An 11,678-nucleotide genomic window follows, 5' to 3' on the forward strand; every position below is an offset into this window, starting at 1 on the left:
GTAGCTTGACAGACCATTGGTGTGACCCACTGTGGCTGTTACATTATGCTCTTTTAAGATGAGCAATTTAGTTATTAAACATGCAAAACCCCATTGCTAAAGTGAACAAACTACCTTCCTATTAAACTTTGCCTTTAATGTTTATCCATCACTAAATCAGCTTTTAAAAATAATATCTAAAATAGCATAGATGTGGATAAGAAAAGATGACAAAGGATGGATTGAACTTTGCTGCAACCAGAGCAGCAAGGTGTTATCAGAAGGCTTTGCCAGGAGATGAGTATTATGGGCAAGGACAAACACGCTTTGAGGAAAATCTGTTAGGCAAACCCAGGCCCTGAGTCTGTTCTCACCTACTCTGGTGTAAATCAACAATAACTCCATCAAAGTCAAAAGAGTTGTGAGAGGTTAAAGTTGGGGGTCTTCTTGGCTGTGTGGTCAAGCATGGACTTTACCCCTTTTATTATTATTTATTATATTAATTTTTATTTTTAATTAGAAATTAATGTGATCACTGTTAACACCTTAAGGCTTTTTACTTGTTTTTCATAAAGTTTATTAATATTAAACATAAGAGAATGAGAACAATTAGAGATACACAGGTGTTTACAATACAAACAGAGAGAATGCATTCCAGGTCATCCCTGGATACACTGAACATTTATTCCGTTTTTAACCATGTTATAGCTAACTCCACAACTAAAGATGCAGAGTTTCCAGGGCCAAGGTGGGCTAAGGGGGCCTACCTCTTGGTGATCGTTACCAGCCTTTACAGTGGGGACCCTCTACCGGAGGTTCCCCAAATTCCTTTGTCCCCAAGGGCAATCTTGGTTCCAGGTTACATTTATTTAGGCCTAGTTTACTGCTCCTTAGAGCAGTACTTTACTTTACTGCTCCTTTAGCTTCTGTGACGAGGTAACAAGCTCTGTGGACATGGGGAAGTCAGTGGATGTGATATACCTTGACTTCAGCAAGGCTTTTGATACAGTCTCCCACAACATTCTTGTCCATAAGCTAAGGAAATATGGATTGGATCCTTGGACTAAAATGGATGGAAGCTTGCTTGATGGTCGGGCCCAATGGGTAGTGGTCAATGGCTCAATATCTGGATGGCGGTCTGTTTCAAGCAGAGTGCCACAAGGCTCGGTTCTGGAGCCGGTGTTATTCAACATCTTTATTAATGACCTGGATGAAGGACTGGGTTGCACCCTCAGCAAGTTGGCAGATGACACAGAACTAGGGGGAGAGGTAGATACGTTGGAAGGTAGAGAGAGAATCCAGAGGGACCTGGATAAATTGGAGGACTGGGCCAAAAGAAATCTGATGCAGTTCAATAAGGAGAAGTGTAGAGTCCTGCACCTGGGAAGGAAGAATCCCAAACATTGTTACAGGCTGGGGACCGACTGGCTCAGCAGCAGTACCATGGAAAGGGACCTAGTGGTTATGGTGGATGAAAGGCTGGAGATGAGTAAACAGTGTGCCCTTGTAGCCAAGAAAGCTAACGGCATACTCGGCTGCATCAGGAGGAGCATTTCGAGCAGATCTAGAGTAGTTATTCCTCTTTATTTGGCACTGGTAAGGCCACATCTGGAATACTGTGTTCAGTTTTGGGCCCCCCAGTATAAAAAGGATGTGGATTTGCTGGAGCAGTTCAGCAAAGGGCAACAAAAATGATTAAGGGTCTGGAGCACAAGACCTATGAGGATAGGCTGAGGGATTTGGGCTTGTTTAGTTTACAGAAGAGAAGACTTAGAGGTGATTTAATAGCAGCCTTCAACTTCCTGAAGGGGAGCTCTAAAAAGGAGGGTGAGAAGCTGTTCTCAGTGGTGTCAGATGGCAGAACAAGGAGTAATGGTCAGAAGTTGAAGAGGGAAAGGTGTAGGTTAGATATTAGGAAAAACTTCTTCACCAGGAGGGTGGTGAAGCATTGGAATGCGTTGCCTAGAGAGGTGGTGGATTCTCCACCCCTTGAGGTTTTTAAGTCCCGGCTGGACAAGGTCCTGGCTGGGATGACTTAGTAGGGGTTGATCCTGCTTGAAACAGGGGGCTGGACTAGATGACCTCCTGAGGTCCCTTCCAGCCCTGTGATTCTGTTACTCACAACTGGGGCCTGATCCCCTAGCCAGGCAAGGTCTTACCTAAGCCCAGTCCTCATGGAGCATAGAGGTATTTAGAGGCAATCCAGTGTACAGACAGTCCCTGTATCTTGTTGTTTGCACCAGCAACAGCAGCATTCAACCATCCTATCGAGCGTCCCCGAATGGCAAGCTTAACACCCGTAAGGTACCTCATTCCTCAAGCTTGCCATGAGTGACTGGGTGATGAGACCTTTTGTACTCACAGTTCATAATCATATTCTGCGTTTTTCCCCTCTCATTTTGCCATTTTTTTGCTCACCATGATAATTTTTGGCCTCGTTATTCCATTTTTATGCTTCCCATGCTAGATACTTATTATTCTGTTTTCTCGCCTTCCATGCTAATTTTTGCTGTGATGGCAGTTTTCAATTGGTGGTTTAAAGGTTGGCACAATCAGGCATCCCATCCCCATTGGCTAGCGTCTGCTTATTTGCTTTACTCATTATTTGATATAAAATATAAACTTCTAACATCAGCAAGTATTAAAGCATCAGCTTAACTGGCAAAGTCTTAATAGAAAATGGCTTCCATAGCTTGTGGTTGTATATGTGGTTTAGCATGATTCCTGCTTGTCTGCAGCTTTGTTTGTTGCACAGTTTCCTGAAGCCTGCGGTCTAGCTTTAAGCCTTTGGCTAAGCGGCTTAGTAGACTTCTGGAGTCTTTCTAAATTTACCCTGACACGAGTAATACATAAGTGTCAGGCCAAAAGAAGTTGAAACGTGGTAATCCTTATGGGACACAGACAGAGCAGTTTCTTTACAGGTGTGAGGGGAGGGGCACCCACGATATACAGCCACAGAAGAGAGATACTTGCAGCATTGCCAACTCCGTAAGTTCAAACACTGTGAGCCAGGCCCCTCAAAATCATAATTTAAAAATAATAAATGTTGGACAATTTTTGCCTTCAAAGATTACATTTGGTCACATTTTGAAGCTTTTCTCCACAATAAGGACAAAAACGTGGGGGTTTTACACAAAAACTCAGAGCTTTAGAAGCTCAGTTACTTCTAAAAGCTGGGGCTTGAAAAACAATATCCCAAGACTTGAGACAAGAATGCAAGAGTTAACATTGTTTTGGGGTGGGAATGAAGGTTCTGCTTCCTAATTAGCAAAAAGTGCTCCATTTCTGCTGTTTTGTTTTATTAAAAATCAGTTCGGAGAAAATCAATGCAACAAGAACTAAGGGAGGACACGAGCAACTGAAATGAAAAAGCAACAGCAGCTTTCATGTTACATTGCAATAGGGCCCACTTTAAAAGTGTGATCTAACATAAGAACATAAGAATGGCCATACTGGGTCAGACCAAAGGTCCATCCAGCCCAGCATCCCATCTGCCGACGGTGGCCAATGCCAGGTGCCCCAGAGAAGGAGAACAGAAGACAATGATCAAGTGATTTATCTCCTGCCATCCATCTCCTGCCCTTGTTCTGAAGGCTAGGGCACCATACTTTATCCCTGGCTAATAGCCATTTATGGACCTAACCTGCAAAAATTTATCAAGCTCTTTTTTAAACCCTAATAGAGTCCTGGCCTTCACAGCCTCCTCAGGCAAGGAGTTCCACAGGTTGACTGTGCGCTGTGTGAAGAAAAATTTCCTTTTATTAGTTTTGAACCTACTACCCATCAATTTCATTTGGTGTCCCCTAGTTCTTGTATTATGGGAAAAGGTAAATAATTTTTCTATATTCACTTTCTCCACACCATTCATGATTTTATATACCTCTATAATATCGCCCCTCAATCGCCTCTTTTCCAAACTGAAAAGTCCCAGTCTCTCTAGCCTCTCCCCATATGGGACCCGTTCCAAGCCCCTAATCATCTTAGTCGCCCTTTTCTGAACCTTTTCTAATGCCAATATATCTTTTTTGAGGTGAGGAGACCACATCTGCACACAGTACTCAAGATGTGGGCGTACCATAGTTTTATATAGGGGAAGTATGATATCTTTTGTCTTATTATCAATCCCTTTTTTAATAATTCCTAACATCCTATTTGCCTTACTAACTGCCGCTGCACACTGCGTGGATGTCTTCAGAGAACTATCCACTATAACTCCAAGATCCCTTTCCTGATCTGTCGTAGCTAAATTTGACCCCATCATGTAGTACGTATAATTTGGGTTATTTTTTCCAACATGCATTACACTTACACTTACCCACATTAAATTTCATTTGCCATTTTGCTGCTTCTTAAAGATTCTTAAGATATCCTAAACACTGAAGGAGGCAATGGAAGCTCTCTGTGATGTAATGAGATGTGTTCCTATGGCAGTTGGGCTCATTCAAGAGGCTCCGTTTAACCATTGTTAACCATGGACACGGCTAATTACAGAACACAGGTCCAAATAAAACATTAAGGGAGAAACCCTGAAATAGCCAAGGCGGTGTCAGGAGGTAGGGATGGGATGAAGAATGGCCTTTTACGTCTGAGGGAAGAGATGACAATGTGATATTTAGATCTTAAGGGTCATGCTCAGATATGTACATTTTACATAAGAAAGAACACAACTATCCCACAGAGACAAGTGGCCCACCTGCCCAAATAAATATATCCATTGGTGACTTGTCCACACAGATCCTGGGCCCAGACTCTGGGAGAACATCTCTTTGAATTCACACACTAACATTCCATCAAAACAAAAGGCAGTCAAGTAGCACTTTAAAGACTAGCAAAATAGTTTATTAGGTGAGCTTTCGTGGGACAGACCCACTTCTTCAGACTATATCCAGACCAGAACAGACTCAATATTTAAGACACAGAGAACCAAAAACAGTAAGCAAGGAGGACAAATCAGAAAAAGATAATCAAGGTGAGCAAACCAGAGAGTGGAGGGGTGGGGGGGAAGATCAAGAATTAGGTTGAGTCAAGTATGCAGACGAACCCCTATAGTGACTCAGAAAGTTCCCATCACGATTTAAACCATGTGTTAATGTTCCGAATATGAATATAAATGTCAGTTTGTCCACTTCTCTTTCGAAAACGGAGAGATAATTTCTCTTCAGTAACACACATACCTTGAGATCGTTGACAGAATGCCCCATTCCATTAAAATGTTGACTAACTGGTTTGTGGATCTGGAGTGTTTTGATGTCTGTTTTGTTCCCGTTGACCCTTTGTCTAAGGGAGTTAGAAGTCTGTCCAATATACAAAGCATCTGGGCATTGTTGGCACATGATGGCATATATGATGTTAGCAGAGGAGCATGAGAAAGTGCCCATGATTCTGTGAGTAACCTGGTTAGGTCCAGTGATGGTATTTCCAGAGAAGATATGTGGACAAAGCTGGCAGCGGGCTTTGTTGCAGGGAAAGGTTCCTACTTGACTGCTTTTTGTTTTGGTAGTGTATAGACTAGCACGGCTTCCTCTCTGTTACTCTTTAAGAAAGTGGACCTCAACCCATAAGCCAATCACCACACAGCTTTTGCTCATGTGACATCCTCATGACAATTCAGGGATTCTACATATCTTGTTGACGCAGCTCATGTAACACACAGAAAGCTTCATATGTGACCCAGAGGCTGTCTACACTAGCCCCAAACTTCGAAATGGCCACGCAAATGGCCATTTCGAAGTTTACTAATGAAGCGCTGAAATGCATATGGGAATAAGGGGAATGATGGGAATAAGGGGACTTCGAAGTAGGTGGCGTCCTTTCGAAAAGGAGCCCCGTCTGCATGAGACGCGCGTCAATTTCGAAGTGCCGCGGCTGCCCGCATGCTAATGAAGCACTGAATATGCATTTCAGCGCTGCATTAGTAAACTTCGAAATGGCCATTTGTGTGGCCATTTCGAAGTTTGGGGCACCTGTAGACACGGCCTAAAAGAATTAGCTAGTACAATATTAAGACTGTGAATTTTAATAGGCAGAGATCTGATTTAACCACACAAGGGGTGATCCATCTCTTTTAAAGAAACAAAGGATGGTCTTGTATTTCAGGCACTAGCCTGCTACTAAGCACACCCTGCGTTCCATTCCTGGCTGTGCCACGGATTCCCTCTTTGAACTCAGGCAAGTCACTTAAATTTGCAGAACCTGACCCACAGCCCCAGGATGTCAATGAGAGACTTTTCAGATGCTTCAGAATGTTGGGAAAACTAAATATTGAAAAAAGAGGCATGGCAGTTGTAAATATGGTCCTTGTGTACTGAGTCATATAACTACAATGGTTATCCACACTTAGGAAGCAGTGCACTGGATCAACATCTGCAGTTTAGTTTTAAATAGGGAGGAATGTGGTAGGAGCTGTCTATTGCAAATACTCTGGGAAGCAGTGATCCACTGGAAATCAAATGAAATGGTGTATAATCTGCAACTAGAACCAGAGAGGAGCCAATTCTAATTGGAAAGTGAAAAATAATCTTACCCAGAGAAATCAGAGTCTCATAGTTCCCATTCGTTACATTCTTGTAAAGCTCCTTCTGCCATTCCTCTAAGTTCTCCCACTCCTGCTCATTGAAACAAACTGAAGCATCATCAAATGTCACAGGTACCTGGAATCAGAAGGATTACAATACCTCCAATGAAGTGCATGCCACTGACATCCACAGGCTGTGGAGAAGACCCTTCTTCCATACAGTGTGTATTATGCTGTGTGCTGAGATGCACCTACATTGAACCACTAATTTTAGCAGAAACTTTGATTAGTCAGGGCCAAATTCAAGAAAAAGATAAGTGTCCTCTAAAAGGAGCAGTGCTCCTGCACCTCTTACTGACCAAACGGAGCAATTGCAGGTGCTCTGTTAAGAGCATCTGATGAACTGGCTCTTATGTAGGTTTCCAACCACCGTTTCCAAATTCTTTAGAAGCAATACATAACTATGTTCCTCATTTTACTTTTTCATCTCAGCACTTACCTGAGATGAACAGCAAATCAGTGACTAAAATGGAAATAGAACCCACATGTCATCTCAGTCCTGCACATTACCCATAAAGAACTGAACCAACAGGGTTTGGCCAGTGACGTACTGGACACCTTGAAGTTAGTAAGATCACTCCCTGCGTCTCATCCAGTGGTGAATTAAAGGGCTGCCATACCAGAAGACATGAAACCTGTTCAGTATCTAAGTTTCTACTCCTCAGCACTTGCTGGCATGTTGTTACCTTGGGGACTTTTCCCTTCATGCCTGGCGACAGTCTTATGAGCCAAAAGTTCCGGTTTTTCAGCAGGTTCTCCATGTTTTTCAGCCGCCTCTGCAGGAAGTTGTTCTCCTGGATCAGGGCTCCCAGCACTGCCCACTTACTCTCCAGCTGGTTCCCAAACTCCCGGGCTGTCCTCTCACACTCGGTTAACTTCTTCTCCGTTGTCCCTGTTCTCCCCTCCAGGTTCAGTAGCCGTGTGGCATGAGACTCCACCTTCCTCTCCACGGCTTGGATGGCGGCCACCACCGTCCACAAGGAGATCTCCGCAGCCTGAGAATGGGCTTCTCTCACAGGGGCTTCGCCGGGGCCTGCCGCTATAGGGAGGAACTGAAGCAGATTCGAAAGATTTCCCGCAATGTCTGGCTCATATTAATCATGGAATATCCACACGCGAAAGGATCTTCTGAGCCTCACCTTCTCCACACCACAGGCCATTCAGTTTTACTCACTTCGTCCTGTGCGGAGCCGAATAACTAGGCAGGGGGTCTCACACCATGGGGTGCAACCCTCCAACTCCGTTTTCCTGAGGTACGGGGGCTGCACACTCTGGTGACAGCTGCGCCCGCTGAGGGCACAGGGCGGGGAGGGATATTTTCTAGCGGGAGGAAGGGACCACGATTTTTTTTCCCAAGTCCAAACGAAATCACCGGCACAGACTGTGTGAGACCCACCGACAGGCGGCCCGGGGGACACTGTCCCCACCCGCACAGGGCTTCTTCCCCTCAGCGCCAGGTGCTGCGCTCTGGCTGCAGGCAGATCTCAACCCCCAGGCCAAGCGCCGCTGCCGCGGACCCCAGCGCCCGAGTCAGCCCCGCGCTCCCCGCGAGCGGGACACCAACTTCCGGGGAAGGGACCGGGCCGAGCCCGCCCGCCAGGGACGGTTCGAGCCCCCGCCAGACCCTTACCTGAGCAACGGCCCGCTCGGCCATGGCCCGGCCCCAAGCGGCGCTGAGTGGATTCCCGCCGGCAGGCGGAGCGCGGTGCATGGCGGGACCCCGCCGGCAGGGTCCTGTCAAGAGAAGCACCTGGCGCCAGCTCCGCAGGGCGCAGCGAGCGGACAGCGCCACCTGCAGGGCGCAGCAGAGAACGCAGCTCGGGCGGGTTCGCTCGGTCCCACCCCCGTCCCTGGGTGAGGCTGTGGGAGCCAAGCGGGGCTCGGAGCAGGGATGTCCCTTCGTTATTGATGCAGAGATGGGAACCCCTCAGGGCCCAGGAGAGCCCCGAGACCGGGCTGTGGAGCTCTTTAAGGGCTTCTTTGTGGCTCCCACCGCTCTAACTGCAACCTAAAACAAAACCAACCAAAACCCTCCTGATTACTTTCGATAGACAGTGAACGTCTAAAAGCCCAACAAGGAACCCCTCATATCTAAACAGCCAACGGTACGTGATCTCAAATGGCCCGAGTACTCCCCCGAGCGTCCTCCAGAGAGACAGAAGGTTTGGGGGTGCACGTCAGGAAGACAGGTACAAACACGCATGTAAAGTGTGAGGAAATAGAATATGTAAAAAGTTTGTGAACGTCCTGCAGGAATCAGGTATCGCATTGCAAATCCTTGTGTGCGCGCTGTTCTTAACACATGGGTTACAAAAAGTATGGTTAGAGGTTGTTTATTAAGGACGTCTCATATTCACATGCATTGCAGCTCTTGAATTATTGAGTTTTTTACCAAATTGGGAAAAAATGGCTCTTCTTGCTATTTTGGTTGTCGACCCCTTGCCCTGGACTGAGTTCCTGTCCCAGCCATTGTGTTTCACCCCCAGCCCCTATTACACACCTGGGATGCCCTCTCCAATAGCAACAGTGAATAAGTAAATACCTGACCCCAGAGGCACGGTCCAGGCTGTGGCCATGCTGGGAAGCAAAGCTGGATCACACCCTGTGCAAGTCACTGCCACCTGCATTCAAAGGGTCATGGGCAAGATCGAGGGCTCAGTCCCCTCAAGCTTTGCTCATGTGAAAGACACAGGTGGAGATGCTTCCAAAGCCAGCTCCAGCAAACAAACACCTATTCTGTAGCATGGTCCCTGGGTTCTGCAGCAGTTTAGTTTTCATTAAGAAATTACGGGCTGGCTCCTCAGAAGCAAAGAACAGCCTGGCCTTGTTAGCTTCCACTGAGCTATGGTGATATCCACCCGCTGAAGGGCTGGGCCTAACTTTCATTAAGCCAGAAGCATATGAAATGAGCTCTAAGATCAGTGCCAGAGCCTGCATGTTATTTTGAAACTGAGCACAATCTATGGTGTCCCCACCCGTTAAGAATTCAGGAAGCCATATTAAAATCCACAGCCCTGAGCCATGCTGTTATATTAACCTAACCCATTGTGTAGACAGTGCCACAGTGTCAGGACAATTCCTCTCAGACCCATGGCTGCCGCTTCTCGGGGAGGTGAATTAACTATTACACCAAAGCAAGAAGTGCTAAAGCCCTACAGTGGTGCACATAAAGACAAGCCCATATGTTGACATCAAGTATTCTAAGTGATCTTGGAAATTGTGAGACCTGCAGCCCCAGCTTTAATAAATGAAGCACCAGATGCTGGAATACATGTACACTGTGGCTGGGGTTGGATTACCACAGTATTGCAAACCTGAATGAAAAGATCTAACTTTTCCCAACTCAACTCCTAACTATGATTTCAGCGGGACTACTCCTACTTAAAGTTATGCACCTTGATAAATAGTTTCAGGTGCTTATTTTTATGCTCAGCTTTGTAGCTGCATGTAAGGGAGCTATGATTTTGAAATAAATATACTGCTTCTCATATACTTTCTTGATGATGGAAGTCAGAGACAAAAGAATTGCTGTTCCAGGTGAGACCAGTTCTCCAATCACCACCAGTGGTCCTTCTCTGACAGTGACATCAGCTCCTTCAAGGAAACAATTTCCATAGTGGAAGCTTCTTCCTAATCCCAGGCAATTAGTGATAAGCTTATCCAAGGGCACCCTGATCTCTGATGGAGGACTGAAGGCTCAAACAAAATATAAATAATAAATGGGGGGATGGAGAATAAATTCCCTGAAACAAGAGATTTTAAATCTCTTATATCTTGTTATCCTAACAAATGTAACTGGGTCTGGTTTGTTAGCTATATAAGCATTGAATTGTGCTTCTGGAACTTTACTAAAAACTTGCATTGGCAATATCATAGAATCATAGAACACTAGGACTGGAAGGAACCTCGAGAGGCCATCGAGTCCAGCCCCCTGCCCCAATGGCAGGACCAAGTACTGTCTAAACCATCCCTGATGTACATCTATCTAACCTATTCTTAAATATCTCCACAACCTCCCTTGGCAATTTATTCCACTGTTTGACCACTCTGACAGTTAGGAACTTTTTCCTAATGTCCAACCTAAACCTCCCTTGCTGCAGTTTAAGTCCATTGCCTCTTGTTCTATCCTCAGAGGCCAAGAACAAGTTTTCTCCCTCCTCCTTATGACACCCTTTTAGATACCTGAATACCGCTATCGTGTCACCCCTCAATCTTCTCTTTTCCAAACTAAACAAGCCCAATTCTTTCAGCCTTTCTTCATAGGTCACATTCTCTAGACCTTTAATCATTCTTGTTGCTCTTTTCTGGACCCTCTCTAATTTCTCCACGTCTTTCTTGAACTGCAGTGCCCAGAACTGGACACAATACTCCAGCTGAAGCCTAACCAGCGCAGAGTAGAGCGGCAGAATGACTTCTTGTGTCTTGTTCACAACATACCTGATATACTTCCACCCAAAAGGGTCATTTACAAGTGGCTAGGGAGAGCCCTGCTCCACCCACCCACACTCAAGCCCTGGAAGCCACGAGAAGCACTGTGGACACTTTCACAGCCATCTAAGTACAGGCGTAAACTGTCCTAGACATAACGCTTTTTGTCTGTGATCACCTGTCCATTTAAACGCTTCAGCGGGGCGACTTTGGTAAGATTTGGCCCAAGTGTTTTCTTCAATCCATCATACATGGTTTCCACGTCACCCAAATCAGATGCCTTTTGAATATTAGAACATAGGTCGGCCCCATATTTGCTCGCACACCACCTGGATTCTCTCTGAAGAATAGATCTTGTGTGTTGAAGTTGATCTCTTGTGCTTTGAGATGGGTTCTTTATGTTATTCAGATGAGCCCTGTGTTTTTCTTCATGAAGAGGCCTAAGAATGTCAGCATTTTAATTGATGCAGTCTTTGTTAGAAAATTTACATGTTCCAAAGGCAGATTTGGCGCATTCATATATTGCATCTCTCAGCATGGACCATGTTTGCTGCAGATGTCCAGATGTGTGAAACACTACTCAAGTCTTTATTCCCACGAGCGTACAATACAACCTGAACTTGACAACCTCATCTCAACTCTTCCAGAAATCTCTGAGCTAGAGGCAGAGCCTACGGCGGAGGAACCTTCTCGAGCT

The 11,678-nt window shown here is 45.5% G+C and overlaps 1 protein-coding gene across 1 annotated transcript; it reads right to left on the bottom strand.

Moving 5' to 3' along the window:
• Nucleotides 1-4,473: 4,473 nt before the first annotated feature.
• On the bottom strand, nt 4,474-11,234 carry LOC142008344 (uncharacterized). The gene is made up of 4 exons (XM_074985524.1): nt 11,160-11,234; nt 8,184-8,550; nt 7,240-7,592; nt 4,474-6,629 (listed from the first exon to the last, which is right to left on the bottom strand). Exons 1-4 carry the CDS (start codon nt 11,232-11,234, stop codon nt 6,336-6,338), a joined length of 1,089 nt encoding a protein of 362 aa, XP_074841625.1. The 3' UTR covers nt 4,474-6,335.
• Nucleotides 11,235-11,678: the final 444 nt, after the last annotated feature.

This window comes from Carettochelys insculpta, chromosome 2, assembly GCF_033958435.1.
Source record: "Carettochelys insculpta isolate YL-2023 chromosome 2, ASM3395843v1, whole genome shotgun sequence".
Lineage (NCBI taxonomy): Eukaryota > Metazoa > Chordata > Testudines > Carettochelyidae > Carettochelys > Carettochelys insculpta.